At 34.9% G+C, this 21867-nt stretch overlaps 1 protein-coding gene across 1 annotated transcript; it reads right to left on the bottom strand.

The window, feature by feature from the left end:
* Window positions 1-7409: 7409 nt before the first annotated feature.
* LOC138898465 (uncharacterized) lies at window positions 7410-20859 on the bottom strand. Its single transcript, XM_070184534.1, has 8 exons — window positions 20699-20859; window positions 20577-20627; window positions 18788-19549; window positions 18208-18664; window positions 17620-18088; window positions 17368-17425; window positions 16477-16709; window positions 7410-7864 (listed from the first exon to the last, which is right to left on the bottom strand). The coding sequence occupies exons 1-8, from the start codon at window positions 20857-20859 to the stop codon at window positions 7410-7412; spliced, it is 2646 nt and encodes an 881-aa protein (XP_070040635.1).
* Window positions 20860-21867: the final 1008 nt, after the last annotated feature.

Raw genomic sequence — 21867 nt, 5'->3', positions numbered from 1 at the left:
TGCACAATAGCTCACTTGATGTGTCATCTTGATAGTCTCATGATTCATTGATCATTCTTTTGTCACTAAATCCTTCATAAACGTTGCATAGCTAGGCATTTGTTCCAATGCCTCAACCAATGGAACATTAATGGATAAGCTCTTCATCATGTTAATAAACTTCTTGAATTAGTTCTCTCTATTTTGCTTGGCGAGCTTTTGAGGGTATGGAGGAGGAGGCCTTGGCATTGGTGCCTTGGCCTTTGGCACTACCGATTCCGGTATGTCGATCACGTGTTACCTAGACGGGTTCACTTCTTCTTGAGTCTCCTCCACATTTTCATCAATATCAATTCTCACTTATTCATTAGCTTGAACCACATTGCTTGGAATTTCATCTTCTTGAATCAGTACATCATCATCCATAATTCTTCTTTGGTTTGAGGTTTTTGCTTCCCCACCTTTTCCACTCTTTGTGGTTACGGTCATGGCATATCCCGTGTTGTTCCCACCCTTCGGGTTCACCACCGTGTCACTAGGTAGTGCCCCCTTAGGATGAGTGTTTAAAGCTTGCTAGATTTGCCCTAATTGAACCTCCAAATTGCGGATTGAAGTATTTTGACAGGCTAGTTGAGCATCGGAGTCAGCATTTTTCTCCATTATTTGTTTGAACATATTTTCAATCCGTCCCATCTCATTATTGGAAGAGCTAGAACCATGAGACGGATAAGGAGGCGGGTTGCTTGGTTGTTGATACATCGGGGGCCTTTGAAAGTCCGACCTCCGATTCCCTTAGTTATTATTCCAACCCCCTTGGTTGTTGCCTCCCCAATATCCTTGATTGTTGCCACCCCAATTGCCTTGGTTGCCTTGATTATTGCAATTGCCTTGATTATTGTTACCACCACTCCAATTGCCTTAGTGGTATTCATTGTTCCAATTTCCTTGAGATCGCCATTGTCGTTGATTAGGGCCTTGAGAGTTGTTTCTTTGCCCTTGGTAGTTGTTAACATATTTCACTTCTTCCTCTTGCTCATTGTATGATTCGTCTTGGTCAAACCCACTATCATCTTGCACAAATCTTTCCACATGGTTTTGCACTTGTTGACCCTTTTGCCTTCGCTTGTTCACCATCATGTTGACACCTTCCATTGCATTTACTTGCTTAGGACCTTGAACTTGTTGAAGTTGAGCTTTGTCTAATTGATTCATTGTTGTGGTCAACTCGGCAATTGGTTGCCTATGATTATGCAATTCTTTGTGTAGGTGAATCACATTTGGATCACCTTGAGGAATATTAGCTCTACTTTGCCATGCCGATGAAGTATCCGCCATTTCATCTAAAATCTCACAAGCTTCGACATATGGTGTTGTCATAAAATTCCCACCGGCAAGTTGGTTGACCACGCATTGATTGGTAGTATTAATCCCCCTGTAGAAGGTTTATTGAATCATAGCCTCAGTCATGTCATTATTCGGGCACTCTTTCACCATAGTACGGTACCTCTCCCAAATCTCGTGCAAAGGCTTATTGGGTTCTTGCTAGAATGCTAGAATCTCGTCTCGAAGAGTAGCCATATGCCCGGGAGAAAAGAACTTGGCAATGAATTTTTTCGCCAATTCATCCCATGTATGGATAGAATGGTTTGGCAATCTTTCTAACCAATCCAAGGCTTTCACCCATAGAGAGAAGGTAAATAGACTCAACCTTAGAGCATCCTCGGAGACGTTGGTCTGTTTACTCCCCCAGCAAGTGTCCACAAACCCCTTCAAGTATTTGTATGCATTTTGACTCGAAGCTCCGGTAAAGAATCCTCATTGCTCTATCAATGTGAGCATAACATTGGTGATTTGGAAGTTGCCCGCCCTAATGCGGGGCGGGACTATGGCACTTGCGTATCCTTCGTTTGGCAACACCCGGTGTGGAGCCACTCTTGGTGGAGGTGGGGGAGGTACGGGAATATTGTCATGAGGCAGTCAGCCTCGCCTATTTGCTTGAGGTTCAAGAGAAACCTCATCACCTTGGTCATCGTCCACTTCCTCCCCCAAAGGCAAGTTTTCGAGAGGATCATTGTTAAGAGACATTTTTTTAACCTACAATCGATTCACAAAAAGGTTAGTAACCCGGAAGGATAAGAAGACAAGACACACAAAAAACCAAATATATAGCTAAATCCATTTTTAGCTCCCCGGCAACGACGCCAAAAATTAGTGTCGTCCAAATTCACACCACTGATTGGGATTGTGAAGCGGTCGATGAAATTATAATTACCCAACTTTGAGTCGGGGTTGATTCCTCAGAGAGCTTATATTGGATTAGGTATATACTTAGACTAGGTGTATGACGTGCCTAAAATGCACTTCCACATACTTGGTTGTTTCTTTCTACTTCTAAAATTTATGCTATTATTTGTAAATATAAAGCTATAGAACGATATTTTTGGTGTTGTTGTTTTTCAAGTTTATAAAATATCTAGGGTTGTGACTTCCACCAAGGTGGTTACCTAACGGGTTGTGGGCTTTAGGGCATGTTTCGTTGGTCGGGGTGTAATATAGCAATCAACACGCGATTACTCACTCGATACCTCTCGGTAGTTAGAGTGGTTTTGCCCAATTTGACTTTCTCAAGTTCAAATGGGTAATTCACAAAACCGTTGATATATGCTCATGTCGAGTCTTACTATCTCTAGATTCAACCCTTTAATTGGGGCTATCAATTTCTTGAGTTTACTCCAATTTCTTATTAGCCAAGTTTTCCTAGACTTAGTCTCTCTTTCTCAAGTAAAGACTAAGTCAATTAGGCATGAATCAATGTTTGCAACCATTAATTCCTAAATTCAAGCAAGAACTAGGCTAAATATCATACACCCAACCTTAAACAAGCCTTAAATCAAATAACCATTAGGTACCCACACTACGGTTGAGTCATAACCCTAGCTACAGATTTAGCTACTCATAGGCAAAAATGAAGAAACTAAGGAAGAAAATAAGATTAAAATCATAATAGATGATAAAGGGATCAAAATCCAATGTTAAAATGATAAACTAATACAAAGTTTCCCAAAGCAGTAAAGGAAAAAACGGCTATCTACTTTCTGGAGTTAAAACTTAACCTAAATTTGACAAAAAGAACTATTTATACACAACTGAAATTATCGGACAAAATTACCCTTGCGGAGGTTCTGCAGCCGCACAATTCTGTGTGCGGTCCGCACTTTGAAGCTGGGCTTGACAGGATGGACTTCTGCGGCCGCACAATTCTGGGTTGCGGCCGCACGTCTTCAGATTCTGCAGACCGCACATTTCTGAGTGCGGCCGCATTCTTGAATTTAAGCTGGACAGGAAGGACTTCTGCGGACCGCACATTTCTGAGTGCAGCCGCTCTCTTGAATTCTGCGGCTGCAAAATAATAGTGTGGTCCGCACTTCTTCATGGACTCAAAACTTCATCTCTCTGAACCTCATCTTCTGCGGCCACACAATAATTGTGCGGTCCACACTTTGCAAAGGAATTCTGTCAGAGGTCCTTCATAGTCTGCGGCCGCACTCAATACTGTGCGGTTCGCACTTTGCTCTTTTTGCTTGGTTTTAGTCCTTGTCCAAAAATAATCCTTCTTGAGTTGATTTTTATCGTTTTGGCTCTTTTTCCAATGCTCATGCAAGTAAGCACATTTTATCAGTTTTCGAGAATACTTTTAAGCATTTTTGAGCTAAAACTAAAGTAAAAGAGTGCAAATAAATAGTCAAAAACCCTACTTATCATCAGGCCCTACTGGAATAATAAAAGACATGGTGGAAAGTTTAACAATATAATAATAAAAATGACAATGAGAATAAATCAAGTAAGTAGTATGTCACAATTTAACTACACAAAATAAGGGCAAACAATACCTCGCGGAAGGAAAAACAGAGATTTACAACTTTAAGGAAATCACCAAAATAACCAAAGGCAAATGCATCCATAAAGAAATATCAACAAGGGCATTCCCGAGGTACCGCCTCGTAGTCCCAAATCATAAATAAAATTCACAATATGTCATTTCCTTATATTACCGCTGGAGCCTTCACATTTAATTTTAAAGAAAATATTTTTTCCGAAATAGCATTCTGCGTTTTAGCCACCCTTATCACACCGCATGGCTTCTAATAGTTCCCCTACTAGCCACGCGTATCAAGCCACTATTATCTCACCACATGCATTTCAACACCCAGACCTTATACCACCACATGCATATCAATATCACAATATATCATAACTTGTACCTCAAGTGCCAAAATATTTCAACTTGCCAAAATAAATTAATAACAACATTATTTCTACAATAAGGAGCTCACAACTCAATCACAATGAATACAAAAATTTCACAAAATATTCAGCAAAAATAATATTTCACAAATTTAATGGCTTGACTTAACATCAAATATTTAAATGTAAAATACTTCATTTTTAATAATATATAAATTAAGAAATCCAACCTTCAAATAATACACAGAACAAAAGAAACAGAGTTTCAACTAAACTAATAAAACACTTAGCAGGAACAGGTCAAGCAAATTTAAAATACGAAAATATATTAATGATGATGAATATAACAGAATAAAATAATTTAATTAATATGCAACAGTGCTCTACCAATTTAAAGACATAATCTTCCATATTTAGCCCGTGTACACACTCGTCACCTTGTGTACACGACTTTCAACACATCAACATTTTCATATCAATACCAATCCTAAGGGAAATTTCTCCCACACAAGGTTAGACAAGTCACTTACCTCAAACCGGATAATTCTGTACTCCGCTATGCCTTTGCCTCGTGAATTGGCCTCCGAAAGCCTCGTATCTAGTCACAATTAATTCAGTTCAATCAATACAAATTATTATAATTAATTCCATATGAAAATACTAATTTTCCAACCAAAATCCGAAATTTAACTCAAAAATCGCTCGGAATCCGACGAAATGCACAAAATCCGACAACCCATTCAATTACGAGTCCAACCATATTAGTTTCACTCAAATCCGACTCTGAATCAACATCAAAATCTCAAAAGTTTGTTTTATGAGATTTCTACAATTTTTTCCAAATTTCCATCTCAAAATACTAATTAAATGATAAAAACAATGATATATTCGTGTATATTGACCAAATCTGAGTTAGAATCACTTATCCCGATGTTTTTCCTTGAAAATCTCTCAAAAATCGCCTCTCCACAATCTCCAATTTGTCAAAAATAAAAATGGGACGAAGTCCCTTTTTTTTATAACTTGAAGGTTCTGTCCAGGCGTGCCCCGGTCGCTGCCGCCGATCTATGCCCCCGATCGCTTCCCCCGATCGCGAACGGATGAAGGAAACCAGATACAGGCATCAGAAAAATTTCAGCAACTGTTTAAGTCCAAATTTCGACCCGTTAACCATCTGAAACTCACCCGAGGCCTCGGGACCTCAACCAAATACACCAACAAGTCCTAAAATATCATACGAACTTAGTCGAAACCTCAAATCACATCAAACAACGCTAAAACCACGAATCATACCCAATTCAAGCTTAATGAAACTTAAGAATTTTTAACTTCTACATATGATGTCGAAACCAAACAAATCAATTCCGATTGACCTAAAATTTTGCACACAAGTTATAAATGACATAACAGAGCTATAAAAAATTTCAGAACTGGATTCCGAACCCGATATCAAAAAGTCAACTCCCCGGTCAAACTTCCAAACTTAAATTCCTATTTTAGCCATTTCAAGCCTAATTTAACTACGGATTTTTAAATAAAATTTTGAACATGCTCTTAAGTCCAAAATCACCACACGGAGCTGTTGAAATTAACAAAATTCTATTCCGGGGTCATTTACACACAATTCAATATCCGCTCAACTTTTTCAACTTAAGTTTTTATTTTGGAGACTAAGTATCTCAATTCATTTTGAACTCTCTCCGGACCTGAACCGACTACCCCGGCAAGTCACATAACAGCTATAAAGTACAAAATGAGTAGTAAATGGGGGAATGAGGCTACAACTCTCAAAACGATTGGCCGTTTACAAGAACAACCAAATATCCTTAAATTTGAATAATTAGCAGGTGAACCGGATCATACCTCAAAAGGAGTTTTGAACTCAGTAGTTGTGGATGGAGATTTATTGACCAAATAACAAGCTGTATTGATTTCTTCAGCCCAAAAATCCTTGCTAATACATGAGTGTGAAAGCATGCTTCGTGCCCTATCATAAAGCATTTTGTTCATACATTCTGCAATACCATTTTATTGTGGTGTTCCGACACAAGCGCGGTGTCTCACTATGCCCTCTCTACTGCAGAAATTATCGAACTCAGAATTGCAAAATTCCAACCCATTATCAGTTCGAAGATGCTTAACTTTTCTTTATATCTGTCTATCAACCATCGTCTTCCATTTAACAAATGTCATAAATGCCTCATCTTTTGTTTAAAAAAATACACCCACACCATCCTTGAGTAATCATCAATCAAAGTCATAAAATATTTGGCAACACTCTTGGAGGGAACTCTGTTTGGACCCCACAAGTCAGAATGTATATAATCTAACTTATCTCTGGTCTTGTGCTCGGACATCTTGTTGAACTTTACCCTTGTCTGTTTAACAAACACACAATGCTCACAAAAATTCAAAACTTGATTTTTGTACCCATTCAACAAATTCTGCTTACTCAACAAAGACAGTCCCTTATCACTCATATGACCAAGTCACAAGTGCCAGAACTGAGACTGATTCAGACCACTTTTCCCAGAAGCTACAGCAGTTTCCCCTTCAACTACACTGGCCTGGAGATGATACAATTTACAATGCGGTTTTCCTTTCATGAGTATCGTGGAGCCTTTACATACTTTAAGTATTCCATTCTCGGAGTAAAACGTATATCCTTAATCATCCAAAGTTAAAAGAGAGATCAAGTTTCTCTTTATCCGAGGAACATGACAACACTCAATGTTTCTGATAATTCCATCGAACATTCTCAATTTGATGTTACCAATCCCCTCTACAGGTAATGGATTATCATCTCCCATGTAGACAGTCCAACTCATTTGCTTGTAAGTTACAAACCAATTCTTGTGTGGACACATGTGGAAAGTAGCACCAGAATCAAGAACCCAAGAATTTTGACCGTGACTAGAACTCACAGCACAAACATCCCCTGCATAGTCATTATCATCAGAATTATTGCCAGTGTCAGCAATATTTGCCGAATTATCTATTTTTTGCTTTCCTCTTTTCTCTTTCATCTTAGGACAATCTCTCTTGTAGTGACCTTGCTCCCTGCACTCATAATAATTTTGCTTCGTTGCTCTAGACTTTAATCTGGCAGTTGACTTTTTTCTGTTAAAGTCCTTTTGTTGTGTTCTTACTCTACTCACAAGACCCTCGCCCTCAATTCTACTGCCTTAAAAGCTTTTTTTCAACTCTTTAGATTTTAGTGCATTACTAACATCTTCCATTGAAATGTTGTCTTTCCCATATAGCAGCATACCGACAAAGGTATCACAAGACGATGGTAAAGAACATAACACAATCAAGACATGATCCTGACTCTTAATTTTGATATCCACGTTCTTCAGGTCCATTATAATTGAATTAAACACATCAAGGTGAGTTTTAACATGTGTACCTTCGTTCATACGGAGATTGTATAACCTCTTTTTCAGGTAGAGGCAGTTTGTTAGCGATTTCTTAGAATACAGATCTTCCAACTTCTTCCATGTCGTCGCTATAGAGGTTTCTTCAGCAATTTTCCGAAGAACGCTATCTGTAACCCTCATGCAGATCGCACTCAAAGCCCTCTCCTTCAGGTCTGCCTTCTTTGTCTTTGTCATCTCTTCATCAATTGCCTTCCATAACCCTTGTAACACCAGGGACTATTTTATCCTAATCTTCCATAAACTTAAACTAGAACCGCCGTCAAATTTCTCTACTTCGTACTTTGTTGAAGATGATGATGAAATCTTAACCCTAGATTATATGTAGAAACCCGAACCTTGCTCTGATATAAATTGTTGCAAAAGATCGTGGGTTAACTAGCACACAATCATACACAAAGCAAATAGAGAAGAAAATTCAACACAAGGATTTAACGAGGTTCGACTAAACCTAGTTCTCGAGGCAGAAACAGAGAGAGTTTTACACTATGAATGTGAAGAAAAGCACAATACAATCTATAGAATCCCCAACTACAATCCTATATATAGATCCCAAATAGTCCCAAACCTATAAGAGAAAGGTTTTTCAATTTGACAAGGATAATAGGTTTTTCTTTCCCAAATCTATTAGGACAATGAGTTTTCTTAAACCTGTAGGGTTTATGGGTTTCCTAAAAATACAAGAAAATAATTCAAGTCACAAAATAACAAGAAGAAAAAGCTCCAAGCGGGAAAAGAGTAGGGTTGATTTGTAGGAAAAAAGATCTAGAGCGATTCTTCATCTACATGTCGGGAGCCCATTGTAACGCTGATATAGATTCTCTATGCTCGTGTAAACATCCACGACTAAATTAGAAGAATTATAAATCATCAACCAATTTTGCAATGTTATCTTGCTCGGACACTACAGGACTTGTTCCGTGTCAGGAGGCCAACGGACCAAGTCAGGACCTGTTTCGTGTTGGACGCAACTATGGACTAATTAAGTGAAAGTGAACCTTTGGATGCATGTATTTTCATGGTTTACTATACAAAAATCACACTTCAAGTTGCATATATTTGTAAATCTTGTCTCCTAATTTGGAATTTCTCAATTTAAAATTTTTACTTACTACATATTAGACTTCTTTGATGGTTGACTATGCTTATATGATACTAAGAGGTCATTTGGTAAGATGCATTAGAGAAAATAATGCATGCATTACCTTTTGGTATTACTAATCCCTTGTTTGGTATACTTTTTCAACTTATGTATTATTAATGCAAGTATTAATTATACAACCTATTTGGTATTATCATATGTATAACTAATACATAACAAACCATGGTATTAATAATACCAAGGCTATTAATGCATACATTAGTATGGTTAAAGATAAAATTATCCTTAAACTCCCTTAAAACTAAAGAATGTGGAGGGCATTTTTGTAAACAACTAATTTTCTTAAAAATTATGCAATGCATTTTAGTTTTAAATACACCACCCAAACAGTGGATAAGAAATAATCTTTGCATAACTAATGATTGCATTACTAACTCATTCATTACTAATCCCTCCATTACTAATACACCTTATTTAACACTATATTTATACATCCTACCAAATGACCCCTAAATGTAAGTCAAGCAAGTAACGGAGTGCCATGCATATGAAAATTGGTATAGTTAGACCTCTATATAACAACTATTTTCTATAACAATATTTTACTATAATAATATTTTACTATAGTGGTAAAGTTTTCGTTGCAACCGATTTTTTATGTGATGTTATATGATATGTTCTCTATAATAATATTTTACTATGGCAATCAAAAAAATTTCGGACAAACGACGATATTATAGAGAGGTTTGATTATATATGACCATTTCGATTTCTGCAGCTGACTGTCAACTTCCAGATAATTTTGGATAAGAAGCTAGTGTCAGATTAAAATGACACAATTGAAACAATTTATTTTAATTTAGAAAGGAAAAAAATTAAAAATAACAAAGAAATAAAGGGAGATCAAGTTGCCCATTGCTTTTTCAAGAGAGGAAAATGACACGAACCAAATAATTGATCCCGTTGAAGGATAAGATTAAAAATTTATGTGTGACAGAAGGTAAATTTAAAAATTCAAGGAGAAAAATAAAATTAAAAACTACTAGAGGTCATTATTGCTGCATGCTTTGACAGTTCTAGCTTTCAATTATTAAGATCTTCTTTGGAGTCATTTGAAGACTGGCTTCATGCTTTGACGAAGTCTGCACATGTCTCCAATACTTTGACAATCGTTCTGAGTATCTTCAAAATTTGATTTTCCTTTAGAGACGGATCCAAAATTTTAACGTAATGAAGGTACCGCAATTCTATTCAACCGGTGGCCTCTAAATTAAAGGCTTTTAATGTTTATGATGCCATGTTATTTATATAATCATTTATATATATATAATTTCTATGGAAACTTACGACGTTCGATAACCTCTTAATATTAAAATAGGTTCCTCTAGTTTCATCCATACCTAACCAAAGCTACACATATAAAAGTCATTGAAGCATCACACACAGGTGACAGATACTTTTCCACTCTGGCTTGCCAACAGTTTCTTCTGTTTTCTACTCAACGTACTTGATTGAATGCGGGGTCTATTCTTTGAGGAGCGGTACGAACGTACAGAGCTGGCTCAAAGGCTCGGCAAATGCCTTAGGCCATCAATTTCGAGAGGCCCCAATTTTAAAATAAATAGGTTATGTGCTAATTCTTTCTTTAAGAAGTTTAACTATTTTATGGTAAAAATTTATCATTGTAAAGTTAATGTGACTGTTGAGGAATGAAAAAGTCCTCTCGAAAGTAAACATATCTTGATGTAACCTTCATTTTGTATTTTTTACATTTTGACCACTAAAACCTATAAGTATTATTTTAAAAAATTGAGATTGCTAAAAGATGAGAATTTGAAGGGGAAAAAATTATATTGGATTAATCTTTGATGATTCTTAAAGCAATAATAGTCACTCTAATATTGATGGAGTAGAATTATATTTTGAGTTAGTGTTAAAGGAAATAGTACAAAGAGGAGATAATACTCTAATTGATATACTTAATTACATCAAAAGACTTGATATTCTTTTTCGAATGCCTAACAGTTGTCGCAATGGAAAGAAATTTTTTAAAATAAAAATATATAAGATCAACAACGTCTCAAGAGTAATCAAATTGGTTAACTATATTATCAATTGAAAAATAATTACTAAAAAAAGTGATTATAAAAAATTTGGACCTCTAATTATAGTTACGCTTTAGGCCCCAATTATACCGAGCCGCCCTGTGAACGTAGTTGATATCATCATGATCCCTCTTTTCATGTCGCTAGGATTTTTAATGCCCCTTGAGAGTTGAGGGGTTATTTGTATTTTAAACATTTTTACAAAACGTAATTTGCATGTTCCATTATTTATTAGTATTAACTTAAGTGTACGTGTGTTTCGCATTAATCGGTATAAAAATATATATAAGAAAAATAAATTTTTGCATTCATTGAAACAATAGTTTCTTGATATACAAAGATGATGAGTTTAGTTGAATTAGTTATATAATGGTTGTAGTTATAATATCTTGTTAAATAAGATATAATTATGTTATGTTGTTAGATCTCGCATAACATCTCTTTGGAATACAAGTAATACAACTATCAATTTGACCAATGACGGTATTATATTACATCAAAATTTGGTAAATGGTTGCTAGATATAAATATTTTGCCTGATTGTTTATCCGGTAGATGCGTCGCTACATCCCCAAATATATATTTTTTGAAATTCTAATCTATTAAATAATATAATTTTTTATAAAACTCTAGTCACCTAATTAGGCCCGTCTTGAGAAAGTTGTTCTTAAAACAAATTTTCTTAGATCTTCATCCTATCATATTAATTAAATAATTATTATTTTCTTAAAATGTTAAAATCTTGAAAAATTAAATAATAACTTAAATTTTTGAAAAGGAGATCTAGTGCATTCCTAAGATCACCCTACAAGGAAATAATAATATTTTTTATTAATTATCAAATAACGAATACAAAAAAATAATGAAGCTTTAAAATTAATGGTAACCTTTTTACAATTAATTTACCATCAAGATTCTAACACAAACATTTTATGTAGAAAAATGAAGGTAAGCTACTTTTTATAACAAAAGAGATTAAAAGTTTAAAAATTTGCTCAATATAGAAAATACGTGGTATATGGTAGAAATTTATATATTTAAGATTGATTTTTCTAATTAAGAGAAAGGTTTAGTAAACAATGTTTATTATGTTTATTATGACTACAGATTATAAGTATAATCAGTTTTCCATTTTCATGAAGAGTAATAAATAAAATCTGATTTAATTTGTCAAGATTCTAAAATAAATATTTTATGTAGGAAATAAATTAAAGTTGTTTTTTATATAACAAAAGACATTAAAGTTTTAAAACATATCTGATGATTTTCTCGGGTTGAGTCTTTTTTTATTTTTTAATATTTGTATGTCTATTTTTTATATGCTGATAAAATTTGTCTTTTGTAACCAAGGTACATAATATCCATTCATATAGACTCAGAACATTTACAACCTTGTATCAAATTAAAAGAGAAAAATTATAATCTTTATTTAGACAACAGAAGCAATTATCATGTCTTAAAAGATATGGCGTTTTCAAACTATTCTAAATATTAGAGAATTAACTTAAATTACAATTGTGTCAAATGTAAAAGATATTTTTTGAGAGTAGAAACGGCGAACGACATTTCACTAAGTACCTTCGTGCTTTTAATATAGTATAGATATAGATTAAATAACTTGTTAACCACGTTGCAGAATAGAAATTTTAAAAAAAACACAAATATTATATTAAAAATTATATTTGAGTTCTAAAATAAAAGTTTAAAAAAACATAAGTGAGGGTATCTCTAAAAATTATCCCTGTAATTTAATAACCAAGTTTTTAAATATGTAAATACTTATGGATTGAAACATAAGAATTACAAGTAATTTGGTGTGAAAGTAAATATAGAGGCCAAATTGACCTCGTAGATTAAACTCAATGACAAGAAATGCAAATACTGTCGCGGAGTTTTCTTGAAAAAGAAACTTTCCTTCTAAAAGTAAAATTTTAATTAATTTTAGTGTCCTAAATATTAGGACTTTTTACTTAATTCAAATAAAGAATGATTTAATGATAAAGATTTTAGTTGATTTTGAATTCCTAAATATTAGAAAAATAGTTTAAATTATAATTTTATCCAATATAAATTCTATTTTTAAAGGATAAAAAAGACAAACAATATTTCGTTAAAGGCCTTTGTACTTTTAATATAGTATAGATAGATAGATATAGATATAGATATGTGGTTTCTCAAATTTTAGGTTCGACTCCAAGAAGCCAATTTAGATCTTGTAAAGATTTGTTATACATTTATCGTGTCAGCCGTTAAAACTAAAGAATATATTTTCTCTGTGCCAAATTTACCGTCCTCAATCAATGTTGACGATTGAAATTATGCTACATTACTATCTGAGATAAGCAAGGTCTTGACAATTATCTCCTGAATTGTAGTCCAAAAATAATAAAATAATAACTAAACGTAAAGGTGAGAATAATATTCAATTAAAGAAAAGAGATTTTAACTAAACTCATCGGAACTGTTAATTATTAAGTCCACAAAACATATTCAAGTTTGGGCTGTTATTTTTTACCTGGAATAATATTCAATTCGAGAAAAGAGATATTCAAACACTTCGTGTCAAGTAAAGGCATCTATTTGGTCATTGGCAAAATTAAAATATCTATGTATCCGGCCTATAGGAGTGGTCGAGTTAGAATTCCCAAATAGGAGGTCTAGGGCTCGATTCTCGAAACTCACTTGTATATCTCCTAAGTCGAGTCCGTCGTACGGAGCTTGTCTAGTATAATTTATTATATTGTGTGATTTGTGAGTTATTATACAAGGTTGATATTTATCCTATAAATCAAGAAAAAGAGAACGGAGGAGAAAAGTATTTTAATCATTTCCCATTAGTGTTTCGTGTATTCACGTTCTAAGACCTTGACTTCGAGTATTGTTACCAAAATTAATCTATTAATCAGTTTATTCATGTGCTTCCTGTAACATAAATCAATTTAACAAATCGATATTAAACTCGATAAATACTACGTCACAGCAAATCTTTGTATTTGGGAGGTTTTCAAGAAAAGATCATGTAATATGTATTATTGTGTGGGCCCCTTCATAAAAGGAGTCAAATATAACTTTAAGTTCCTACTCAAGAAAAAACATTAATTGTATGCTAGTTCTACATTCCCACTAGCGAGGGCTATAACTGTAATTGGTAATCTGTAAATACAAGGAGCACTAGGTCTAACAAACCCGTCGTTAGCTATGGGATCCTTCAAAGTCTCATCATATTTATACTTTTCTTTGTAAACAGTAAATATTCACATGGAAGCATTTTCAAAATAGTACAGGGCATTTCAATTCTTATCAAATCATGTAATCCAATTTCGTTAACGGTAATCATATCTCAAGTAATAGTAAAACATATCTAGTAATAGTGAGGACCTTTTAAATAACTGTTAACATCTCAAGTAAACTATTCGGTACCATATCTAGTAAAGGACTTGTCCCACATGCAATTCAAATATTCGGTAACACATTTTATTTTCAAAATATAGTATAAACCAGGCAGGTTATGAAAATACCAGTTGCGGTAAGATTACTAATCACAGTACTCGTGCTGAAATACCAAATATTTTACCTCGAGCAATTCGTACAACTTCCTACAATTAATCTATAATCACATAATATCGATCTCATATTAATTTTCTTGTTTAATCTAACAAATAACTAATATAGAATACCCAACCTACTAGATCATATCTTTGATTATCAATTAGCCAAAATCTTATCTACTCCTGCTACAGTTACTGCTACAGTAACTTAAACCAGTTCAAAAATCTTTTAAATAAACGGCATTCATATAGTTTACTGTACTATTTAATTTTCACAATCGCATGTCTAAGTTGAACCTTAAATAGTGTTGCTGCCACACATATATATATATATATATATATATATATATATATATATATATATAATTGCAATATCCGATTAAAATTCCATAAACACTTGAATTGAGATGTAAAGAATTTCACCAGAAATTGAAGCAAAATCAAATAAAGGAAAAATTGTACGTTGAAGAATACTTCCACGGAAATTTGTTATATATGTTCAATTCTCCTCCCTTTTGATTGTAACTCTTATTACCAGGTGCTTAAACATTTTCCCTTATAACTCGTTTGCACCCAACACCCTTTTATTTTTTCCTCTTTTGTTGTCTTGTTGTCGTGGGTTTCCCTTTGAAATATTGACACTGGATAACAACATGCAAAAGGAATTGAAAAATTATTGGCAATAAATTATTTTGGCAAAGACAGCCCCAAAATAACTGGCATTATATAGTCAAGTTTAAAAAAAAAAAAAAAAAAACTACTTCCTATTTATTCTCTCTCTATAACCTCTCTCCCCTCTATAACCCACGTATCCTTTTCTTTTCCCTCTCGCTTTCTCTCCTTATATCTATATCTTCTCTTTCGCTCTCATAATTTAGCAAATATTCGTGCAAATTATGCAAAAAAAATCAGTGGGATGAAAAGGTAAGGTTGATCTCATATCAGAAAAAATCAGAAGCAAAAATTAAGAGAGAAAAAATACATTTCAACTTTGTTTTTCTTCTCTCTTCTTTTTTTTGTTAGATTGAACGAGTGGGTGTGATTGAAATTGGTTGAAAATACCTAGACGAGGCTATACACAAAATTTGAGCAAGATTAGAAGTTATTTAGACTGATTTCAGGTAAAAAAAAAACAGACCTAAAAATCCAACTGCGACATGTGTATATCACGTTGTATATCGTGTACATCAGTGTATATCACACACAGGTGTTTATGGACGTCTGTGTATATCACTTTGTATATCGTGTATACAATACAATTTTTGTATGAATGCCCATGTATATCATATTTTATATCGTGTATATAACATAAAATTTCATGGATATACACAGAAAATGATATACATGAGATATCACTGAGGTACATAGAGATATACACGGGATACAATAGGGGATACACATATGGAGTCGTCTTGAACTTGAGTTTTCAATCTGAAATGTGTTATACAAAGAAGAAAAATAAAATTTTAAAATATTTTTTTGATATACACATTATTATTATGTTATACATTATGATATACAAATAATAGAATTATTATTGTGGTATATATATATATTTGGATATACAAATAAAAAAACTAAAAAAATAATTAAAAAATATTTGGGAGTTTTTTCGGATACTACTGAAGGAAATGGAACCTAATTTCTAGGATGATGGTTGCTATGAGAGAAGATAGAGGGGGTTTTAAATATCATTTGCTATTTTTAAGGAAAATAATTTTGATGGGGCTTATTTTAGGAGGGTGGTTGAACCATTAGAAGAGAGAGAATAATTTTAGGCTACCATATCCTAAAATGTTAGTTTTTTTATGCCAATTGTTGGACCTAGTTATCATGCCATGCCAAATTCCCTTTCCATTTCCCCTAAATCCCTTTTTCTTCTTTTTCTTTTTTTGCGAGATTTTCATCTGGTGGGCTTCGGCCCTAACCCTCTTTTATTATATTTTTTTATTTAATTAGTTTGCTATAATGATCATTATGTCCTTGTTTTAAAATTATGGATTATTACATCCTCCCCACCTTATAAAAAATTGGTCCCCAAATTTAACTCAAGTACGTACCTGTAGACTGAAATAAATAGGGATACTTCGCTTGCATATCTTTTTCTACTTTCCAAGTAGCTTCTTCAACGGTATGATTTCTCCATAAGACTTTAACGAGCACAGTTTCTTTTGACCATAACTTTCTTACTTGTCTATCAACAATAGCCATCGGCTCCTCCTCGTAAGACAACCTCTCATCGAGCGGTATAGTCGGCACTTCATGCACTTGAGAGGAGTTCGATATACATTTTCTAAGCATAGAGACATGAAGCACTGAATAAATAAAAGATAAATCGGGAGGAAGTGCCAAACAATACGCCATACCTCCCACTCATTCAAGTATCTCGTATGGATCTATAAACCTCGGGCTCAACTTAACTCTTTTCCCGAATCGCTTCACGCCCTTCATAGGAGAGACTCATAATAACACTACGTCCCCAATTATGCACACTAAATCTCTTCTTCTCTTATCTGCATAAGACTTTTGTCTTCTTTGAGTCGTGAGCAATCTCTGGCGGATCAACTGGAACTTGTTAATAGTTTTTTGTACTAAGTCAGGTCTCAATAAGTTAGTCTCACCAGCTTCAAATCATCCGATAGGAGAACGACATCTTCTACCATACAGTGCTTCATACAATGCCATTTGAATACTGGACTGGAAGCTATTATTGTAAGAAAATTCAGCTAAAGGCGGATAAGCATCTCAACTACCTCCAAACTCAAGAATGCAAGCTCTCAACATATCCTCCAAGATCTGTATAGTATGTTCAGACTGCCCGTCTGTCTATGGGTAAAATGTAGTACTAAGATCTACTCGTGTATCCGATGCTTCTTGAAAAGATTTTCAAAAATGTGAAGTAAATTGTGATCCTCTATAAGACAATTCTATTCATAAATATCTGTGCATACCTCACTCCATCATATGTAGTCTTTACTGGCAAAAAGTGTGCTAATTTTGTTAGTCGATCTACAATCACCCATACAGAGTCATAACCTCTAAGGGTTCGTGGTAGCCCAGTGACAAAATTCATAGTAATTCTTTCCCATTTCCACTCTGGAATCTCAATTTGTTGTAGTAGTCCTCGGGTCGTTGATGCTCAACCTTGACCTATTGACGAGTCAAACAACTAGAAACAAAGTTAGTAACATCTTTCTTCATACCTTCCCACCAATAAAATTGCTTCCGGTCATGGTACATTTTTGTGGATCTAGGATATATAGTGTATCTAGAGTTACGGGTTTCTTCAAAAATAGTCTGTCTCAACCCATCTACGTCTAATACACATAGCTTGTCACCCATTCGAAGAACACCATTACTTTTAACAATCATATCCTTGCTTTTACCAGCTAAGGCCTCATCTCTATATTTGCATAATCGATCATCCTCATATTGGGTGGCCTTAATGCGCTCAACTAATGAAGACTTAGCCTGAACACAAGCCAAAAATACCTTTGAATTTACGACACTAAATCTGACACATGTACCCTCTAGTCTATGCATATATTCAACCAAAAGTCTCCTTGGAGGAACTATATGTGCCAAAATTCCCATAGATTGTTTGCTCAATGCGTCAGCCACCACATTGGCTTTTCCAGGATGATACAAAATAGAACAATCATTTCTGCTATTCTAGAGAAATCCTGCACAAAACGCTCATAATAGCATGCTAAGCCTAAAAAGATGCGAATCTCTATCAGAGAAGTAGGTATGGGTCATTTCTGCATGGCTTTTGTCTTCTTAGGATCTACCATAATTCCATCTTTGGATACAACATGCCCTAGAAATGCTACTGAGTCTAGCCAAAATTCACACTTTGAGAACTTAGCATAAAGCCAATGTTCTCGCAATGTCTGCAACACAGTCCTCAGATGATTCTCGTGTTCATCTTGGCTACGAGAATATATCAGAATGTCATCAATAAATACTATTACAAATATATCTAGAAACGGCTTAAACACCCTACTTATTAAATCCATGAATGTCGCTGGAGCATTAGTTAGTCCGAAAAGCATCACAAGAAACTCATAGTGCCTGTACCGAGTTCTGAAAGAAGTCTTAGAAATATCTTCATCTTTGATTCTAAGCTGATGATAACCAGACCGAAGGTTTATATTTGAAAAGTGGACAGCTCCTTGTAGCTGATCAAACATATCATCGATAGAGGGCAAAGGATACGTATTGTGTATTGTTACCTTGTTCAACTGCCTGTATAGTCAATGCACATTCTTAGAGAAATGTCTTTCTTCTTTACGAATAATACTGGTGCACCCCATGGTGATACACTAGGTCTGATAAAATCCTTTATCTCACAAATCCTGCAAATGTTACTTTAGATCCCTCAACTCTGCTGGTGCCATCCGATATGAGGGTATCAATATGGGTTGTGTGTCAGGTGGAAAATCAATACCAAAATTTATTTCTCGTACTGGAGGCAATCTTGGTAAATTCTCAGGAAATATATTAGAAAGTTCTCTCACTACTGGTACATTTTTCATACTAATTGTTTCCTTTCTTTTGTCATTTATAATAGCTAAGAGACCCAAGCAACCTTTCTTTAGAAGTCGTTGAGCCTTTATAAAAGATACAACTTTGCAAATCTCTGGAACCTGACTACCTTTTAGAACAAAACTGGGTTCGTTTGGTATCTCAAAGTTAACTATCATTGCATGACAATCGACAATAGCATAGCAAGAAGATAACCAATTCATTCCCATCAGCATGTCAAAGTCAATCATATCAAGTATAATAAGGTCAGCTAGAGTATCTCTACCCTTAACCCGAATTTGACAAGCACGATACACATATTCATCTAATAGAGACTCTCCAACAGGAGTATCAACTAGAAAAAGATCATTCAATAGCTCAGGCTGTCTAACAAAACTCAAAGCAAAGTACGAGGACACATAGGAGTGAGTAGATCCCGGATAAATCAACGCAAATGCATCAAATGAACAAACAGAAAGAATACTTATAACCACAGTATTCGAGGCTTGAGCATCCTGTCTAGTAAATGCAAAAACTCTCGCCTGATCTCTACCAGCATTCACTTGTCTTTGATTCACAGTACCACGATCTCCAGCACCTCGACCTCTATTTCATATACCTTCAGCACCTGAAATATTATGAGTAGTCTGAGTATGTGCAGCTGACTGAATAGAAGCCTGGTTGAAACTCCTCGAAGGCTGAGGGCAATCCCTTAAGTGATGTCCCAACTGGCCATACCGAAAGCACTCTCCAGTCAGAACACGACACCGGCCCAAATGTAATTTACCACATAGTTGGTAGATTGGAGTAGTGGTATATATCTGTCCAGAATTACGATGTCCAGATGATGATGGTCCCCTAGTACCCTGTATGTAATGTGGTCTGTATATGGACTGTGAAGACAAGTGTGTCCCTGTTTGAGAACCTTGTTGTTGTTGTCCCTGATTTCCTACTTTGTGATTTTCACAAAAACCGCCACTGAAAGACCCTCATGTCTAGTCCTTCTTATGTAAATCATTGGATGCACACTTATCACGTCCGTTATTTTCAATATTAGCGAGATACACTGCATTATAGTAGGACATAGTCTTCATCTGTGGGGCTACTACATTGTATAAACGACCAACCAACCAACCATCAACAAATCTCTGAACTCGAGCTTCTTGGGAAGGCACTAAGTAAGGAGCATATCTATCCAGATTACAAAACTTGGTGTTATATGTTAACACATCCATATCTGGAGTCTGAACCAATCTCTCAAAGTCTCTAGAATATTTTTGCCTCACGTTGTACGGAAGAAAATAATCCATGAACAACTTACTGAACTCTTCCCATGTCAGTGGTGCTGCTCCTACTGGCCTTCCTAGCAATACAGTTTCATACCATGTATTGGCCATATCCTCTAGTTTGTATGTTGCGAGCTCCACGACCCTCTCACTATAACATCCTAGAGCATGTAATGCCTTGAGTGTCCCATCCAAGAAACTTTGAGGATCTGCTGATTTATTAGAACTTATGAATTTTGGTGATTTTAATTTCAGGAACTCTTGTAGGGATACCTCCTTATTCCCGAAAATATGAGTCTATGCAGGTGCCTATGTCTGTGAAGTGTCCTGAGGAGCTGAACATCTACCCTGAGTAGGCACCAATGCCTCTAACACATTCAATAACCTTGCCACTGCATCTGCATGTAAGGTAACCATAGGTACAACAATTGACACTAGTAGTGAAGCGTCCTGAACTCCCTGTTCTTACACATGATCTGGCATAGCAGCTTGGGGTTGGCCCATGTTCACTACTTCAGGTTGAGGAGAGGCATGTCTTCTAGTATGATGAGCCCTAACTTGACCGCCACCTCGGGTAGTACCACGTCCAGCACCACATCCAACAGATGAGGGTGTGCATGTCCTAGACATATACGAAATAAATATCCAAAGTTAATCTCAAGTTATCTCAAATGCACAATCAAGGAATGAAAGAAGTGAAAACATCATAGATGTTCATTAGCCTCAAGATTATAAGTATGAGCGCCTACATACCCATGAACCAGACTTTACTAAATATAGCTCCATGACTCAGGATTTAAAGCCTAAGCTCTGATACCAACTTTGTCACGACCTAATTTAGGGTCGTGACCGGCGCTTAGAAGCAAGTGCTCCCAAGTAAGCCTTATTGGTATTTTACAGAAAAACGAATAGAGTTTTCGTTATTTTTTGGACGATCCAAAATTTTTCCTATCTCATAAACATATAACAACCAATCAATATTTACCTAAATCAGTCACAATCTTCATCAACTAACCACAAGCATGTTTCCACTAATATTAACAACCTCTTCAACATAATAAAACCAAAACCAACTCTAAAAGTACGGAAAGAAAATGTAATACTAATAACTAGTCCATATTAACAAATGAATATTCATTTCACTAATAAGATAACTATGGAGTAACTCTAAGAGTTCAAAAGAAAAGACTATAACAATTAAATAAAATTCTTCTCCCACGCGAATGAGTGCGGAGCTCACCAAGAACTATCAACATGTGCGCTTTAATTAACAAAATCCTCACCTATGTTGGTTTCCCTTTACCCTAAATCCCTTTTTCTTGTTTTTCTTTTTTTGCCATATTTTCATCTAGTGGGTTTCGGACTTAACCCTTTTTTATTATTTTTTTTAATTTAATTAGTTTTCTAGAATGACCATTATGCCCTTGTTTTAAAATTATAGACTATTACACTTTTATCAGTATATGTACCGAATAACTCTATCCATTTAGTAATTTTTTTCTCTAATAAAATTTCAACCTTGGTCTCCTCTACCCTTCCCCTTACCTACCCCCCTATGTATTTAAATATATAATAAAAAACTTTGGTCTCCAAGATGATACCAGCCACTAGGAACCGACGGACTTTGCTCATCAAAAC

This window comes from Nicotiana tomentosiformis, chromosome 9 (genome assembly GCF_000390325.3).
Source record: "Nicotiana tomentosiformis chromosome 9, ASM39032v3, whole genome shotgun sequence".
In the NCBI taxonomy this organism is placed as follows: Eukaryota; Viridiplantae; Streptophyta; class Magnoliopsida; order Solanales; family Solanaceae; genus Nicotiana; species Nicotiana tomentosiformis.
Note: the sequence above shows the minus strand (reverse complement) of the source record. Positions and strands in the feature narration are given on the sequence as shown.

Bases quoted from the DNA above. Each gene is read 5' to 3' on its own strand.
- LOC138898465 (XM_070184534.1), bottom strand. From the start codon at position 20,859: ATGTCTAGGACATGCACACCCTCATCTGTTGGATGTGGTGCTGGACGT. The intron at 19,550-20,576 runs GTAGATGTTCAG...TATATGAAATAG, and splicing joins GGCATTGGTGCCTACTCAGG to AGGTCGAGGTGCTGGAGATC. The intron at 18,089-18,207 runs GTAGATCCTAAG...GGATTTCTCTAG, and splicing joins TATCCAAAGATGGAATTATG to AATAGCAGAAATGATTGTTC.